At 58.1% G+C, this 17,774-nt stretch overlaps 2 protein-coding genes across 2 annotated transcripts in view; one reads left to right on the forward strand and one right to left on the reverse strand.

Moving 5' to 3' along the window:
• The window catches only part of TNXB (tenascin XB), a 54,187-nt gene extending 38,893 nt beyond the window's left edge, over nt 1-15,294 (forward strand). The window contains exons 23-41 of the mRNA XM_056128006.1: nt 3,336-3,656; nt 5,453-5,770; nt 6,021-6,356; nt 7,553-7,840; nt 8,671-8,949; nt 10,261-10,545; nt 11,554-11,856; nt 12,005-12,340; nt 12,535-12,657; nt 12,766-12,909; nt 13,030-13,164; nt 13,243-13,386; nt 13,460-13,590; nt 13,688-13,820; nt 13,915-14,066; nt 14,156-14,252; nt 14,342-14,503; nt 14,592-14,755; nt 15,054-15,294. Of these exons, the coding sequence (XP_055983981.1) occupies nt 3,336-3,656; nt 5,453-5,770; nt 6,021-6,356; nt 7,553-7,840; nt 8,671-8,949; nt 10,261-10,545; nt 11,554-11,856; nt 12,005-12,340; nt 12,535-12,657; nt 12,766-12,909; nt 13,030-13,164; nt 13,243-13,386; nt 13,460-13,590; nt 13,688-13,820; nt 13,915-14,066; nt 14,156-14,252; nt 14,342-14,503; nt 14,592-14,755; nt 15,054-15,158 (3,956 nt within the window). The 3' untranslated portion in view covers nt 15,159-15,294. The remainder of the gene's footprint in view (nt 1-3,335; nt 3,657-5,452; nt 5,771-6,020; nt 6,357-7,552; nt 7,841-8,670; nt 8,950-10,260; nt 10,546-11,553; nt 11,857-12,004; nt 12,341-12,534; nt 12,658-12,765; nt 12,910-13,029; nt 13,165-13,242; nt 13,387-13,459; nt 13,591-13,687; nt 13,821-13,914; nt 14,067-14,155; nt 14,253-14,341; nt 14,504-14,591; nt 14,756-15,053) is intronic.
• A 28-nt stretch (nt 15,295-15,322) lies between these two features.
• On the reverse strand, nt 15,323-17,774 carry LOC130036036 (steroid 21-hydroxylase). Its single transcript, XM_056128007.1, has 10 exons — nt 17,573-17,774; nt 17,392-17,481; nt 17,126-17,280; nt 16,931-17,026; nt 16,751-16,852; nt 16,542-16,628; nt 16,224-16,421; nt 15,870-16,048; nt 15,690-15,793; nt 15,323-15,594 (listed from the first exon to the last, which is right to left on the reverse strand). Exons 1-10 carry the CDS (start codon nt 17,772-17,774, stop codon nt 15,323-15,325), a joined length of 1,485 nt encoding a protein of 494 aa, XP_055983982.1.

Consider the following 17,774-nt stretch of genomic DNA (forward strand, 5'->3'; position numbering starts at 1 on the left):
CCAGCCCCGATTGCCCAGGCCTTGTCCTGTGACAGCCCTGGGCTGGGGCCTATTTGTGGTGGTTTGGCCATTACCAGCTTCAGTCTCTCTGCATACAGACTTCATCCTATTGTGCAGGTCACCTCCCAGGGAGAAAAGTTCTGGGTAAAGGCCAACCTAATTTTACCAGGTCTTTCTTTTCTTTCTATCTTGATCACAACATTCTTAGAACAATTTTTTTTTCTTTTTGGGTCACACCCGGCGTTGCGCAGGGGCTACTCCTGGTTCTGCACTCAGGAATTACTCCTGGTGGTGCTCGGGGGACCATATGGGATGCTGGGAACCAAACACAGGTCGGCTGAGTTCAAGGCAAACTCCCTACCCACTGTACTATCGCTCCAACCCCTGTTACAACAATTTTTAAAGGCAGAAACAACTGTGCTGACATATTAAGTTGAAATGATTAACTTGAGATGGTGTGAGATAGGGATCCCTCCCTCCCTCCCTCCCTCTCTCCCTCTCTCCCTTCCTTCCTTCCTCCCTTCCTCCCTTCCTCCCTTCCTCATTCCCTCCCTTCCTTTCTTCCTCCTTCCCTCCCTCTCTCTTTCCTCCTTTCTTCCTTTCATCCCTCCCTCCTTCCCTTCAGGTTCTGAACTCAGGTATTACTCCTGGCAGTGCTTAAGGGACCATATGACATGTTGGGAATAGAACCTGGGTTGGCTGCATACACACTGAAATGATTAAGTTATTAGCAACATCCAAAAGATGATCGTCTTATTAAGTCATCAGGAAACATTTCAACATAAGGCACTTTATTATATATTACATTGAAATATTATATGCCTAAAACTCAACTTTTAATAACTTTGTAAATCACAGTTCTTTAATTGAAAAATTCAAAAAATACATATTACATTGAAAAAGAAACCCAAATTTTTGCAGGGACACTAATCACAACCACTTGAAAATAGCATGCTTGGTAAGAAAACTGGAAGAAAACGTATCCCAAGAGATGCATGGTTTATAGGAGACAATGTGTTCCAGCACATTTTTTTGTTTATTTTATTCTGTCCTATGCTGTCCAAATTTTCTTTATGGCAAGAATTTCTTATATAATTAGCGAAAAACTTTAAACTGTTTAAAACTTTTTCTAATTAAAATATTTTAATCATATTTAGGGTACATGGTTACAATAACATCTATGGTTTTAATATACAGAGTTACTGCTCTGTCACCATCACCAAAGTGCTCCACCATTGTCCTTATGTCACTTTTAGCTCTACCTTCTCCTCTCTCCTCTCTGAGGCCATTTCCTATTTAGGTGAAGGTTTTCGTTTGTTTATTTAATCATGAATGAGTGTTTATATTGTCAAAGTAGGAAAAAACACTTATTTATTTTATTTCTCCACCCCTCTCGGAGAGCCCAGCAAGCTACCAAGAGTATCTCGCCTGCATGGCAAAGCCTAGCAAGCTCCCCGTGACGTATTCAATATGCCAAACACAGTAACAACAGGTCTCACAATGGAGATGTTACTGGGCCCGCTCAAGCAAATTGATGAACAATGGGAGGACAGTGCAGTGCAGTGCAGATTTATTTATTTATTTATTTATTTGGTTGTTTTGTTTTTTGGACTACACCCGGAAGTCACTCCTGGTGGGCTCAAGGGGACCATGTAGGGTGCTAGGTATCAAACCAAGGTCAGCTGCAAACAAAGCAAGCACCCTATTTACTGTACTATCTCTCCAGCCCCAATAATGTGAAGATAGCGTCTTCTCTTCTACTCTTTCACCTTTCCTTCATCTGCTATGTTGCTTGTAACTGACTTCAGTTCTAATGATGAAAAAGGTAGTGTTCTCATTGCCTATGTTATTAGAGGGGAAAAATCACAAGGTGAATTCAATTCAAAAAGCATAATAATAATATCTGCTTTTCTGAGTCCCCATCGTTTGCACCCTCTTGTTTGAGAGCGGGTCCTTGAGACCTACTCTGTGTGTGGAAGTACCGACCAGTCCTCAGGAGGGCAGTTTGGTGCCTTCGTGACACCAAGTGAGAGGCTTTGCTTTGTTCGATCTCCTTTCTGGGATACTCAGAGCAGGTGAGCCTCTTTCCCGCAGCCTCCCTGACTCTGGGGGAAGGGCCTTATTTGTAGAGGAGTGTTGAAAACGTGGCCAAGGGGGAGAGGAGACCGTTAGGAAATGGACAGGACAGGATGGGGCTGGAGTGAGAGCACAGTGGGTAGGGCATTTGCCTTGCACATAGCTGACTCAGGTTCGATCCCCGGCATCCCATATGGTCCCCTTAGCACCACCAGCAGTGATTCCTGAGTGCAGAGCCAGGAGTAACCTCTGAGTATCGCTGGGTGTGACCCAAAAAGCAAAAAATAAAAATAAAAATAAAAATAAAATAAAAAAAAGAAAATGGACAGGAACACAGTCCTCACGTTGAGGGGGAGCCAGCACCTCCCCCCGTGCAGGATGCTCCACACCAGTGCTTGGCAACTCAAGCATGTCGAACAGGCCTTGTCTCCACTTTACACCTCCAGCCTGCGTTAATTTCTCTAGTTCAGGAGCTACGTTCTAATAAAAAGACTGTAACAGGATGGAAAGTGTAAAAAAAGGGAGGACAGTCTCCTGTGTACCTTTGACCCATAACTGCCCTGAGCACAAGCTCTTGTTCTGCATTTTTCATACATGGCATATCTTATTTTTATTTTTTGGTTTTGGGGCCACACCTGGCGGTGCTCAGGGGACCGTATGGGATGCCAGGGATCAAACCTGGGTCTGCCACATGCAAACCACCCTATCCACTGTGCTATTGCTCCAGCCCCACAGGGCATATTTTAAGCTGCAAAGTGTTTGCAGAAGTCTTGATTTTTACTTTTTTTTTGTACATAAATTAGACTGTGAACATTATCCTGTGGCTCACCACCTGCATTAATCATCATTCCAGTGGTTATTGGATGCTTCCTGATGAAAGGGCCAGAGCAAAGCACCGTCCCCTCCTGGTGCTGTTCTCCCCCAAAGAACTTCTGTGATGCAATTTTTCCTGCTTTTTAATAATTTTCTTAGGATTGTTGCCCAGAAATGTGAATATTGGGTCAACGGAAAGAGCATTATGTTGCTCCTGGCACACGACTCAAAACCGCCTGCTGGAGGTTGGCGGAGCCAGCCAGCCGCTGAGTGTCTGGGCGCGGGCCCATCTCAGACCTTCCATGGTCATGAATGACCAGTTACAAATCCTGAGACCTTTAACCCCAGTAGGAGAAGGTTATTGGTCTGTGCACGTTGCTGTCCTTACCGATATCGCCTGTAGAAGTTCCTTCTCAGATTGTATCTCCCCCCATATCTTCTGTCAGACTCTCAGAAGACCCCCGCCCCCACAGAAGCCAGCACGGAGCCCCCAGAGGTCCCTGAAGAGCCCGTCCTGGGGACGCTGACAGTGACAGGATCGTCCCCAGACTCGCTGAGCCTCTCCTGGACCGTCCCCCAGGGCCACTTCGACACCTTCATCGTCCAGTACAAGGACAGGGAGGGGCGGCCCCAGCTGGTGCGTATTGGCGGTGAGGAGCGTGAGGTGACTGTGCAGGACCTGGAGCCAGGGCGCAAGTACAAGATGAACCTGTATGGGCTGCATGAGGGCCGGCGAGTGGGCCCTGTGTCCACCGTGGGCATTACCGGTGAGTGAGGAGGGACATAAGCCCCAGAAGACATTCCCTTGACTCCTGTTATGAGAATAATATTCTTTTTATTGAACCACCGTGAGAAAAGTTACAAAGCTTTCAGGTGTATATCTTGGTCATACAATGATCAAACACCCATCCCTTCACCAGTGCATATTTTCCACCACCAAAGACCCCAATATACCTCCCATCCCACCCCTTCCAATGCCTGTGAAGCAGATGATTTCCACTTAACTCTCTACTTTGATTACATTCATTATTTCAACAAAAGATTCGCCATTATTATTTGGAATGTTCCTCCAACAATCAGACCTGCTGAAAAGGCATCGTGAAATAATTTGTTTTCTATTGCTGGTTATGAAGACCATATGATGTCTTCAAGCTTTGAATTTCTGATATTTTACTAATTAAGTCTGGAGGGATTTCTGCCAAAAGCCGCATAGTTCTGAGATTGGTTTGTGTGCCTCTGGATCCATGGCCGTTCCAGAGAACCGCTCATGGGGGCAACTTGTAGTCTCGGTGGGGTGGAAAGGACGTGCTGGTTCCACCCCCCATCCCATGAGGCTGCAGTTGCCCCATCATCGCCGGCTCATACCTGACTGTCCAATAAGCTCTGAGGCGGTGGCCACCGTGCCGCTGGGGGGTGGGGGGGTGGAAGAGACAGACACCCTTTCCTTCCCAGGGGGGGCAGAGAATAATATTCTTGGTGGCTCGTCTGTGGTGAGGTGGGCTGGGAGTGTTCTGGCTAAAGGTTCTGGCTCAGATTCAGCTGACATGGGCTGTAGCCAGAGAATCTGCATTTCTAGCAAGATCCTCAGTATGCTGGTGGGGTTCATTCTTTGAGTAGCAAAGCTCCTCACTGCAAAGGAACCAGAGCCTCGGGGCTGGAGAAATAGCCTGGGTAGAGCATTTGCCTTGCATGCGGCTGACCCGGCAGCATCCCATATGGTCCCCTGAGTACTGCCAGGAGTAATTCCTGAGTGCAGAACCAGGAGTAACCCCTGAGCATCACCGGGTGTGACCCAAAAAGAAAAAAATAAATAAAGGAACCAGAGCCTCTCCGAGCTTGTCTTAGCTCCCACACAGAGGAAACTGGAGGAAACCAGAGTGTTCTCAGTCTTCATTCCCTGAGCCTCTCGTTCGGGTATATTAGACTTTAGACTCCAATAGATCAACCAAGTGAGCCTGCCCAAGGACACATGGGGAAGCAGGGACTGGTGACAGATCAGTGCTCCTGCTGATGAACCGAGAATACCAGGGCATGTGGGTAACTTCTGAACAAAATGCTTTGTTGGGAGTAGTTGGAATGGGGGCAGGGAGACAAGGCAGCTCACCGCTAGGGGTCTCTGGAGGCATAGAAGGCGCTGCACCATTGTCGGCAGGACAGACTCCATCAGCGTCCACCCAAACACTCATTGCTTCCCCTGGGAAGAATGACTGGGAGGAGGCAGGAGGAGAAGGGTGAATCGGGGGCAGCATGGGGCTCCCGGCATACAGAGGCGACAGACATGAAGGGAATCGGGAGAGCTGGACACTGAGTTCTCTGGCAGCTGGGGCAGGAGCGGGTCTAGGAAGACTCTAGGCAGGACTCTGGGCTTGGACATGAGTCCAGGGGAGTGAAACCCTGACTAGTGCTGTGAATGGACAGGGCAGGGATGCAGGAGGGTCAGAGGAAGCCAGCCTGGAGATGGGGAGGGGTGATCTTCTCTCCGCTCCTTATCATCTCACTGTCCCCTCCACAGTCCCCTGCTGACCCAAAGACTGAGGAGGCCTCTTTGTATGTTTCTGTCCAGCTCCAGACCATGAAATAAAGACAACCACAGCCCCAACCACCACCCAACCGCAGAGCAAGCCTCGCCTGGGGGAGCTGACGGTCACTGACGCCACCCCAGAGTCCCTGAGCCTCGCCTGGACCGTCCCTGAGGGCGACTTTGATCACTTTCTGGTCCAATACAAGAATGGGGATGGGCAGCCCAAGGCACTGAGGGTGCCAGGCCACCAGCACAGAGTCACCATCTCGGGCCTGGAACCAGACCACAAGTATAAGATGAACCTGTTTGGCTTCCACAGTGGCCAGCGGGTGGGTCCCGTGTCTGCCATCGGGGCCACAGGTGAGTGGGCAGGGGGACCCCAGGCTGGGCCCTTGAGGGAGGGTACCCTTGTGTCTGGGGCCGGATGATAGGGTGCAGGAGCCCCTCTGGTCACGGCCTCTATCTGGGGCCCCCTGAAGACCGAGGGAAGGTCCCCTGGGAGCCCCCCACTCACCCCGAGGCCTGACCCCAATGACAGAGCCCCGTGGGGCTTTGGCTCTTGCACTCTCTCCCCAGGCCTCTGGGGCGCTCATATACTCTGTCTCCTCAGTTTCAGAGGAAGAGCCCCCCACAGAGATGGAAAGCACCCCCAGCCCTACAGAAGCCAGCACGGAGCCCCCTGAGGAGCCCGTCCTGGGGACGCTGACAGTGACAGGATCGTCCCCAGACTCGCTGAGCCTCTCCTGGACCGTCCCCCAGGGCCACTTCGACACCTTCACCATCCAGTACAAGGACAGGGAGGGGCGGCCCCAGCTGGTGCGTGTCAGGGGCGAGGAGCGTGAGGTGACCGTGCAGGACCTGGAGCCGGGGCGCAAGTACAAGATGAACCTGTATGGGCTGCACGAGGGCCGGCGAGTGGGCCCCGTGTCCACCATGGGCGTGACCGGTGAGTGAGGGCAGTCCTGTCCCCCCATTTCCTTCTGCTTCTGGGCACCCTCCCCCCCCCCCCCCTCAGATTTTCCTGCTCCTCATGAAGGTGCTGTGTTTTGTGTTCGGGTTTGCCACCTCTACCCACCCGACCCTGTCCCCAGAGTCCCGGAGTGAGTGTGAGGGCGGACACTCTGGTCGGTGCTGCCTCCACCTCACTCTCTCCCTCTTCCCTGTCTGGCTCCCCGCGGCCCCCGTGAACAGCGGTGCAGGCTCCCAGTCTGGCTCGTGTCTGAGGTGCTGCTCGGTGATTCTTTTTCTGGAGGGACACCCTTGTTGGAGCTCCGGGGGCTGCTCCCAGCATGCTGCCTGGGTGACTCTGAGGTGTCAGAGGTGGAATCTGTGTCTCCTGCCTCCAGCCCTGTGTGCCAGCCCTCTGGGCCAGCTCCTAGGCCCCTGCTGGATTGTAGAAATGTTTCCTGGACCAGAGTGATAGTACAGTGGGGAGGGTAGTTGTTTGCACACCCCCAAAAGGTTCTCTCCCCCAGAACCCCTGGGTCCCACCAGGACTCATTCCTGAGTGCAGGGTGGCCAGTGACCCCTCATAAAAGAAGTGTTTCCTGGGCTGGAGCTATAGCACAGTGGGTAGGACGTTTGCCTTGCACGTGGCCAACCTGGGTTCAATTCCCAGCATCCCATATGGCCCCCCAAACACTGCCAGGAGTGATTCCTGAGTGCATGAGCCAGGAGTAACCTTTGCATATTGCCAGGTGTGACCTAAAAAGCAAAAAAAAAAAAAAAAAAAAAAAAAGGGTTTCCTGACCGCTCTGTACCATCGGCTGCCAAGTGGGGTGGATAGTAATGGCACCTGCTTCCTGTGTTGAGTTAGGATTGAGGGGTTCTCTGTGAACTGCGCATACAGTGGATGGCACATGCCGATAGAGGAAATACAGTCAGGGTGCTTGCCTTGCATGGGACGGACCCAAGGTCAATCCTCAGCACCCCATAGGGCCCCCCAGACCACCAGCAGTGATCTCTAAGCACAGAGCCAGCAGTAAGTCCTGAGCAACAACAGGGGGTGGCCCCCCAAACACAGCAAAAAACCAACATGCAGACCCATTTTCTCCCAGATTCTTGCTTCCCAGCTGGGGAGAGCGATTTTCCCAGGAAGGGGGGGCTCTGTGCTGAATCCCAATTGTCTCTGCTCCATTACAGCGCCCCTGCCTACAGAGCCCCCCGTGGCCCCACGCCTTGGGGAGCTGGCTGTGGCAGCTGTGACCTCAGACACAGTGCATCTGTCCTGGATGGTGGCCCAGGGCCCCTTCGACTCCTTCCTGGTGCAGTACAGGGGGGCGCAGGGGCAGCTCCAGACCCTGCCTGTGCGCGGGGACCTCCGCGAGCTTATCGTCTCTGGTCTGGACCCGGCCCGCAAGTACAAGTTTCTCCTCTTTGGGCTCCAGAATGAGCGAAAGCACGGCCCGGTATCTGCAGAGGCAAAGACCCGTGAGTGAGGCTGGTGCCCACAGGGTCCCTGGGAGCCTTCAATGGCCCTGTGTCCTGTGTGGTGACAGTCGGGGTTCCTGTGTCTGTGCACCTCACTCTGGACCCATCTGGGGTTCACTAGCCTCATTCCCTTCCTTCTCCCCACTCCTGTATCCCAGGGACATTCACTTTCTTCCCAGGCTTCTCTGTTACGTCGACTTCCCTCTCTCTTTTCTCCTCACACACAGGAACTTCCTGGTCCCTGCCCCCAGCTCCTCCCTTACCAGACTATCATCAGCCAGCCTCCCTCATCAGTCTGTCTCTCTCATCAGCCTGCCTCCCTCATCAGTCTGTCTCTCTCATCAGCCTGCCTCCCTCATCAGTCTGTCTCTCTCATCAGCCTGCCTCCCTCATCAGTCTGTCTCTCTCATCAGCCTGCCTCCCTCATCAGTCTGTCTTTCTCATCAGCCTGCCTCCCTCATCAGTCTGTCTCTCCCAGCAGCCAGCCTTCATCAGTCTGTCTCTCTCATCAGCCTGCTTCCCTCATCAGTCTATCTCTTTCATCAGCCTGCCTCCCTCATCAGTCTGTCTCTCCCAGCAGCCAGCCTTCATCAGTCTGTCTCTCTCATCAGTCTGCTTCCCTCATCAGTCTGTCTGTCTCATCAGCCTGCCTCCCTCATCAGTCTGTCTCTCCCAGCAGCCAGCCTTCATCAGTCTGTCTGTCTCATCAGCCTGCCTCCCTCATCAGTCTGTCTCTCTCATCAGCCTGCCTCCCTCATCAGCCTGCCTCCCTCATCAACCGGCCTCCCTAATCAGTCTGTTTCTCTCCATGCATCTCTCTCTTTTTCCAGTCCCCGACAGGAAACCTTCACCCCTTCTGGGGGAGCTGACAGTGACGGACGTAACCCCAGACTCGGTGGGCCTCTCGTGGACAGTCCCCCAGGGCAAATTCGACTCCTTCGTGGTGCAGTACAAGGACAGGGCCGGACAGCTCCAGGTGGTGCCCCTGGCTGCAGACCAGCGCGAGGTCATCATCCCTGGCCTGGAGCCCAGCAGGAAATACAAGTTCCTGCTCTACGGGCAGGCAGGCAGGAAGCGGCTGGGCCCTGTCTCTGCTGAGGGCACCACAGGTGAGCTGCCTCCTCTCCTCTCCCTCACCCCTCTCCCCTGACCCCCCCTTGAACAGCCCCCCTGCTCCCCACACTGCCCGCCCTCCTAGCTTTAGCCTGGGCTTATGACAATGATATAACACAAAACACATTTCCCCCCTCTGGTTTTGGGGGCCATACCCAGCAGTGCTCAGGGCTCACTTCTGGTTCTGCACTCAGGGCCATCTCCTGGCAGGGCTGGGGGACTCTATGGGTGCTGGGAAGCGGATCTGGGTCGGCCGTGTGCAAGACAAGCGCACGACCTGCTGTGCTGTCACTCTGGCCCCCCAAACACGTTTTGTTTTGTTTTGGGGTCACACCCAGTAATGATCAGGGGTTACTCCTGGCTCTGCACTCAGGAATTACTCCTGGCGATGCTCAGGGATGCTGGGGATGCCGGAGATCAAACCCGGGTTGACCGTATGCAAGGCAAATGCCCTACCGGCTGTCCTATCGCTCCGGCTCCCAAACACGTTTCTTGAGCGTCCGGTGTGTGCTCGGCACTGCCCTGAGCACTGCTTCCTTTCTTCACTGAAGAAAGGGAGCCACACAGACCATGTTCAGAACCCACTGGTCAGAGCTGTGTCCAGGGACACGCCATTCTTTCTCTTGGACCTGCTCCTGCACCTGCGTAATGCTTATGATTAATATCTCGAGGCGCTCAGTAAACGTCCACATTCTCCTCCCTCCATCCAAGTCTGACACAAGAGGCGGAAAATATGGGAATGTTTGGCAGTAAAATGACTATGGAAAAATCTGGAATCACTGTGGCCGTGACTCAGCACCCCCACCCCGGGTCCCCCCAGGGAGGGGTGGAGGGAGGTCAGGGACGCTCAGAGCCCACTCCCAGAACTCTGAGTCACTGGCCAGACCGAAATGAGCCTGCGTCCAGTTGGGGCTCAAGCCCTCAGACTCGGTCGCTCTCTTCCGCAACTCCCACCCCGCTAGCGTCTCCCCTGTCCCCTCTCTTTCCTCTGCTCCCTGCAGCTGTCCCTGGTGGCCACTGAAGGAGAGCAAGGGGAAGGGTCAGGCGAGCTCCTGCTGGCCCAGGGCTCACAGTTTGGGGGTGTCTCCCTGACACCCCTTGACTCTACTGCAGTAAAGGGAGTAGGGGGCGAAGGTGAGACTGAGGCCCCCTTGGCACCCCTCTCTCCCGAGGGAGGGGCAATGACCCCAGGACGAGGCACGGCTGGTCACCCTGCCTGTCCAGCACTTCTATCTCCTTGGGGCCGGTCCCAACTCCCTGCTTCCCTGAGGTGAAGGCAATTCATGACTCAGTTTCTCCCCCTGTAGCTGCCCTGGAGGAGCCCCCACCTCCACCCCGCCTCGGGGAGCTGACAGTGACCGGCGAGACCCCAGACTCCGTGCGCCTCTCCTGGACAGTGCCCCAGGGCCCTTTCGACTCCTTCCTGGTCCAGTTCCCTGACGCAAATGGGCGCCCCCGGACGGTGCCCGCGGCCGCAGACCAGCGGGAAATTACCATCGAAGGCCTGGAGCCCAGCAGGAAATATACGTTCCTGCTCTACGGGCTCCTCAACGGACAGCACCAGGGCCCCATCTCCGCCCAGGGAGTGACCGGTGAGCTGCTCCGGCGGGCTCTCTCGTGCCTTGGGCTGACAAGGGAAGGGGCTGGCAGGTTCAGGGACCCTACCCAGGCCCAGGGGAGGAGGGTAGCAGGGCCAGGTCTAAGGGAGACAGAGGCTCGGCCAACAGCAGGGCCCAGGATAGGCGACAGGAAAAGAACACCAGCGTGGTCCTGATTCCCACACATCCTAGGCCTCTGCCTGCCTTCCCCAGGACAGCCTTCCCAAAGAGAGGGGCAAACTCGCTTCCTCGGGAGAGTCAGGAGTGGTTCTAGAAAAACAGGGGCCTAGAGACCCACCAGCAGAGGCTGCACCGGTGGAGGGGTGCCCCTGCTTCCCAAGTCCCACACAGGTCCAGATCTGCCTCGAGGGATGGGGCCCCCACCTGGCTGGCGTGATGCACCCGGGGGGCTCTGCAGACTGGTTGTCAGCCTTCTCAGAAGGGAAAACTGGGGCTGGAGTGATAGCACAGTGGGTCGGGCGTTGGCCTTGCACGCGGCCAACCCGGGTTCGATTCCCAGCTTCCTATATGGTCCCCTGAGCACCACCAGGGGTAATTCCTGAGTGTAGAGCCAGGAGTGACCCCTGTGCATCACCGGGTGTGACCCAAAGAGGAAAAAAAAAAAAGAAGGGAGGACAATGTGTCTGTGCTCTGGAAGCAGGTGCATTTCCCCTGCTTCAGGGGAGGGAGGGCGGCCGACCAGGGGTGCCACAGACATGGCAGAGGAGAGAAGTTCCTGACCAAGACTCAGCAGAGGAACCCTGGAAGTATACGGCCCTGCAGAGGGGCGCAGAGGCCCCAAGACAGACCCTACCAGGGCTCTGGCAGAGGGAGCAAGGGCAGATGCTGGACAGACAGTGGTAACCTTGGGCTTCTCTGCACCCAAGCCTGTGATCAGGACCCAGAACCCCCACCCCCAGGGACACCCCTTTTTGAAGACTGGGATGAAATGGGGACCCACAATCTCTGGCACTCAGCTGTGCCCTGGCTTCTTCCTCACAGCCCCGAGAGAAGCCAGGCCGGAGTCCCCTGAGCCCGCGGAAGGGCCCCGGCTCGGGGAGCTGTCGGTGGGCGACGTGGCCCCGCACTCGCTGCGCCTCTCCTGGACCGTGGCCCAGGGCCCCTTTGACTCCTTCGTGGTCCAGTACCCGGGAGCCGACGGGAAAACCCAGGCCTTGCTCGTGGCCGGCAACCAGAACAAGGTGCTGGTGTCGAACCTGGAGCCCAGCACATCCTACAGGTTCCTGCTCTACGGCCTGCGTGATGGGAAGCGCCTGGGGCCCGTCTCCGTGGAGGGCACCACGGGTGAGGCCAGGGAAGGGACACACGAGTCCCCGAGGGCAGCCTGTGGGAGCCACCCCTCCTCAGCCCCGTTTCACAGATGAGGATAGAGGCCGGCTGAGCCAGAGGGATCTGCCCAGCTGAAGGCCTCTGTCTCCCGCCCGCCCTGCAGGGCCTGCGCCACCAGGTCAGACTCCAGAGGAGCTAGGCCCCCGCCTGTCCCAGCTCTCCGTGACCGATGTCACCACCAGCTCCTTGCGGCTCAACTGGGAGGCCCCACCTGGGGCTTTTGACTCCTTCCTGCTCCGCTATGGGGTGCCGTCATCGAGCCCCCTGGACCCCTACCCACGGCCCCTGCTGCAGCGGGAGCTGAAGGTGGGCGGCGGGCAGCGTTCAGCCGTGCTGCGCGACCTGAACCCCGGGACCCTCTACAGCGTCACACTGTATGGGCTGCGCGGGCCCCACAAAGCTGACAGCATCCAGGGCACTGCCCGGACCCTCAGTCCAGGTAAGTCCCCCTGAGAGCCATCCCCGTGGGCTGCCCTAAGGAGGGGGAATTTGTCCTTCTGGGTGGGTGATCCAGCAGGGAGTGGGGCGGTGGTGGGAGCTGGGGGACCACCAGCCCGTCTGAGGCCAGGGCCAGGAGGGTGGGGCTCCTGGCTGAAGTCTCCCTGCCTTGGCCTCACTACCCCCTCCCTGCAGTTCTGGAGAGTCCCCGTGACCTGCAGGTCAGTGAAATCAGTGAGACCTCCGCCAACGTCAGCTGGACACTGCCACTGTCCCAAGTGGACAGCTTCAAAGTTTCCTACCAGTTGGCAGACGAAGGTGACGCCCCCCTCTCCTTCACTCCCTTCCCCTGCATCTCGCCCTTTGCCCACTCTGGTGACTCCCCCTCCACTTCCCGGCTGACCCCCTGAATCACTGTGTCTTCAGGGGAGCCTCAGAGCATACAGGTGGATGGCAGAACCCAGAGCCAGGTGCTGCAGGGGCTGACCCCAGGGACCACCTACCAGGTGACCGTGGTCTCTGTCCGTGGCTTTGAGGAGAGTGAGCCTCTCACTGGCACCTTCAGCACGGGTGAGAGAGACGGGGCACGTGAAGGCGAGATGGGGTGCGAAGGGGAGGTCAGTGGGACCCCCACAGCAGCACAGGGAGTGAGGGGCACGTGGCCCGCTGTGAGCACCCTCTCTCCCCCAGTTTCCGACGGCCCTACCCAGCTCCACGTGGTGAACCTGACGGACCAGTCTGCCATTCTGGTTTGGAACAAGCCCCGCACCCCCGTGGACAAGTTTGACGTCCAGGTCACGGCCTCAGAGAATGAGACAGGCCAAGGTGGGAGCACCCTAGGGGACGTGGGCCCAGCCTGGGGGAGCAGGCACTGACCCCTGACCCCCGCTCCCTCCCACACAGTGGCCACGCTGAAGGACTCGGCACCGGGCAGCACTGTCAACTACTCGGTGACAGGCCTGGAGCGTCACACCAACTACACAGCCACCGTGCGGGGCCTGCGCGGGGACAACGTCACCTCCCCGGCCAGCGTCAACTTCACCACGGGTACGGCCCGCGCGTCTTAGGCCCAGGGGTCGGCATGTGCCTCGTTTCATCTTCTTTCACGTTTGCCTCACAGGGCTGGAGCCCGCCCGGGATTTGGAGGCCAAGGAAGTGACCCCCCGCACAGCCCTGCTCACCTGGGCTGAGCCCCAGGACCCACCTACCGGCTACCTGCTCAGCTTTAACACCCCTGGCGGAGAGACCCAGGTGCCCTCAGCTGCAGCCCTGCTGGCTGGCTCTCTGCCCCCTGTTCTCTTTCAGAGGCACGTGTCTGCCTCTGTCCTGACCCTTCTCTGTCCCACAGGAGATCCTGCTTCCGGGAAGCGTCACCTCCTACAAGCTGCAGGGCCTCTTTCCCTCCACCCTCTACAACGCCTGGCTCCGGGCCGTGTGGGGCAAGAGCTTCACGCCCCCAGTGACTACCTCCTTCACCACCGGTACTGGAGCCCGGGGGGCCCCACAGCCGGCGCGGAGAGGGAAGCGGGGGTCCGCAACTTGTGGCAAGGACGGCCCTCATTCTGCTCTTCCCAGGCGGCCTGCGTGTCCCCTTCCCCCGGGACTGTGGCGAAGAGATGCAGAACGGGGCCGGCACCTCCAGAGCCACCACCATCTTCCTCAACGGCAACCGCGAGCGCCCCCTGAACGTGTTTTGTGACATGGAGACGGATGGGGGTGGCTGGCTGGTGGGTGCCGCCCGAGACCCAGGGGCTGGGGGGCAGGGAGGTGCGAGGCCGGGAGCCGTCTGCTGAGGGTGCTCTCGCCCCATGTGCAGGTGTTCCAGCGCCGCATGGACGGAAAGACAGACTTCTGGCGGGACTGGGAGGAGTACGCCCATGGCTTTGGGAACGTCTCCAGGGAGTTCTGGCTGGGTGGGTGCCCCACCCTGGGACTGGAAACTTGGGAGGGAGGGGTGCCACGGAGCCCAGCGCCCTGATGGAACCCGTGCTCCCCACTCCAGGTAATGAGGCCCTGCACAGCCTGACGAAAGCCGGCGACTACTCGCTGCGCGTGGACTTGCGCGCTGGGGATGAGGCCGTATTCGCCCAGTACGACTCCTTCCGCGTGGACTCGGCCGCCCAGTACTACCGCCTCCACGTGGAGGGTTATCACGGCACCGCAGGTACGGCCCGGCCCCAGGAGCAGGCGCAGAGGGGGCTGGGATGGGTGTGAGACTCGAGACCTCATGGTACCTCCCACGCCCTGCCCAGGGGACTCCCTGAGCTACCATAGCGGCAGTGTCTTTTCTGCTCGAGACCGCGACCCCAATAACTTGCTCATCTCCTGTGCCGTGTCTTACCGCGGGGCCTGGTGGTACCGGAACTGCCACTACGCCAACCTCAACGGACTCTACGGGAGCACAGTGGACCATCAGGTGAGGGGCTGGGGCGCGGGACTGAGCTAAAGGTGGAGGCAGGGGTCGGCCTAGCCTGCCTGCAGTGGGTTCGGGTACCCCTGGTCCCCATCTGAGCACACAGTCATGCCAACCCCCAGGTCATGTTGAGGAGATGCTTTATTATGGAAAGGGTTGGCTCAGGGGGGAGCCCTGATCCTTGGCAGCAGAGTACTTCGGAGGGGAGCAGGGAGGGAAGGCCACTGGTGTCCAGACCCCTGAGGGGCAGAGTGGGCATCCGGCAGGCCTGGTTCTGACTCCCCATCACCCCACTTCTCAGGGAGTGAGCTGGTACTACTGGAAAGGCTTCGAGTTCTCAGTGCCCTTCACGGAAATGAAGCTGAGACCAAGAAACTACCAACCCCCAGCAGCGCAGGGAGACTGAGGCGCGGGTGGGACTGCGGCCAAGCACTGAGGGAGGGTCGCGCCCAGACAAGAGCCGGCGCACCTTCACCTGCGATCTCACAGCACTGTGTTTACAGGGGGGAGGGGAAGGGGTTGTACGGGAGCAATAAAAGGAGAAACGGAGGCGCGTGCGTGTTGGCCTGATCACTGGCGCTGACCCAGCGCGGAGGTGCCCGGCCTGCGCTGCTGCAGCCGCACCTGGAAAGGCTGGACCTTGAGGTTGTGCACCGAGTAGGGCTCGGGCTCCAGCGAGGGCAGGGCGCCCTCTGGCGGCAGCAGCGTGAAGGCCTGCAGCAGATGCACCAGCACCTGGAAGATCTCCACGCGGGCCAGCGGCTCCCCCAGGCAGGAGCGGGGCCCGCAGCCAAAGACCAGTGAGTTGACGCTGGTGCTGCCGGCAGGGTCCAAGAAGCGGTCTGCGGGCAGCAGAACAAACCCAGGTTCCCTGGAGGCCTCAGCCGGTCTCTTCTGCAACCCCCACACCACCGCAGCTCACCCACCCTGTGCGTACCTGGCCGGAACATGCGCGGCTGCTCCCAGATTGTGGGGTCCAGCAGGGCGCCTTGCAAGTTGGGAATGACCACCGTGTCCCGGGGGATGTCGTAGCCCAGGATGCTGCGGGGAGGGTGGCGTGAGAGGCCCTCCAGGGTCCACCTTGACGGCCCCGCTCAGCCTTGCCCTGGGAGATCACCTGGTGGGCCGCATGGTGCGGTGAGGCAGGCCCAGGGGTACCACCGGCCGCAGGCGCATCACCTCCGAGATGGTGGCGTTGAGCAAGGGCAGCCGCCCGCGGTCTCTGTACTGGAAGGGGCAGTCGGAGACTCCAGGCTCCAGCTGTGCATCCAGCTCCTCCTGCAGTCGCTCCTGAAGCTGGGAAATAGGGAACGAACCCGGACTCAGCCTGAGCGGGGGCACAGCGCACCCCCTGCCCAGCCTCAGCTGCGCCCTGCAGGAGCCACCCACAGAAGGTGGAGAAGCTGCACCCCCAGCTGTGAGGCGAGGCAGCCCAGAGGGCGTTAGCCCTTCGCTTGGCCCCAGGGCACACCTCCGGGTGATGAAGCAAGAACAGGACAACCCAGGAGAGGGTGCTCGACGTGGTCTTCAAGCCACCGATTATCAGGTCCAGCACCGCCATCTCCACATGCCTTTCACAGAGCTGCAGGTCCCGTCCCCCCTGCTGCCTGCTGACCTCCTGGAGCATGTAGTCAGTCATGTCCCTCGGCCGGCCTGCCACCATGCTCTCCTGCGAGGGGGTGGGGGGTGGGGGAGAGGACCCTGCCTCAGTGCCTGGCTTGGCGGATGCCAAGGGAGCTGCCCAGCCCCGGGTAGTGACAGCAGCCATGCGGACTCTCTGGGTCCCCACCTTGTGCTGCTGCAGCTGCTTCTCTAACAAGCTGCCTCTCTTCTCCAGAGCCTGCTTCAGCTTCCTGTGGCCCGGCATGGGGAAGAACTGGGCAGGGGCAGGGAATGCAGATTTGCATCCCAGAAGCAGGCTGGGGGGGAGGGGGTGGTGGTAAGGAGGGCACTCCCCCACCCCGGGCTCCAGGTGGGGACCTGGGGGAACCTCCTCACCCTGAAAAAAGGAAAGATGTCCAAAATCTGGGTGGACCAGTGTTCCCAGGCAGACAGTAAGTCCAGGATGTTGTTGTGAAAAACCTGGACTAACGTGTCCTCCTGACAGAACACGAAGAGCAGGAAAGGTCAGGGAAGGGCTGGCGGGGGACCCACCAGGGGTGCAGGGGAAGCCCTGACCTTTTCTGTGAAGCTGAGGTAAGTGATGATCCTGCAGGTGAACAGGGAGAATTCCTTCTGGATGTCCACGAGGGTGCCGGCCTGGGCTCTCAGGCCCTGTGGGGTTGGAGCGGGAGCACAGCAGGTGGGGGTGAGGAGCAGGGGGGGTGAGGCTGGTGTCCCCCGCCCCCCCGTGATGATGGCATCTCGTCTCACCTCACAGAACTCCCGGGTCACCTTCTCCATCCAAGGCTCCAGGAAGTTGTGCATGCCGTGCAGCAGGGCAGCGCGGGTGAGCCGTTTGTGGGCCTTCCAGAGTTGGGTATAGTCTCCCAGAGAGATGTCTTGATGGTCCCCAAAGAACAACTTGTCTGCAGGAAGTGAGGGGGCCAGTTGACATGACCATTGGCGTGGGACGCAGGCGCCTGTCTCTCCCTGCCACCTCTCCAGCCCCCAGCGCTCCTCTGGGAAAAGCCCCTCACAGGATGCTGCATGGGGTCTGCCGGCAAAGTCCACCGCCTTGGTGACCATGGCCTCCTCAATGGTCCTCTTCGAGTTTAGCACCACCACCTCTGATGGGGAGGAGGGGCGGGAAACACCCAGGGTCAGCAGGGAGAGGAGCCTCCAGCCCATCTTGAGGGGCCACAAGGGTCAGGCACTCACCCTGTAGCCCCAAGCGGATTCTGTAGATAGGTCCGAGCTTCTGAGCCAGGCCGAGCAGGTAGATGGGGTGGTCAGGCTGCAGCAGATGCAAGAGGCCAGGGGCCAGAGGTGGGAGGTGCAGCTTGCAGGGCTCCCCGCGGCTCCACAGCAGGCGGGTGCTGGTGAGCAGGAGCAGCAGCAGAAACAGTCCCAGGAGCAGCAT

Source organism: Sorex fumeus, unplaced genomic scaffold (assembly GCF_029834395.1).
Source record: "Sorex fumeus unplaced genomic scaffold, SorFum_2.1 ptg000063l, whole genome shotgun sequence".
Lineage (NCBI taxonomy): Eukaryota > Metazoa > Chordata > Mammalia > Eulipotyphla > Soricidae > Sorex > Sorex fumeus.

Coding starts and splice junctions, on each gene's coding strand:
- LOC130036036 (XM_056128007.1), bottom strand. CDS start 17,774: ATGCTGCTCCTGGGACTGTTTCTGCTGCTGCTCCTGCTCACCAGCACC. Junction 17,482..17,572: donor AATCCGCTTGGGGCTACAGG/GTGAGTGCCTGA, acceptor CCTCCCCATCAG/AGGTGGTGGTGCTAAACTCG. Junction 17,027..17,125: donor TGACCCGGGAGTTCTGTGAG/GTGAGACGAGAT, acceptor CCAACCCCACAG/GGCCTGAGAGCCCAGGCCGG.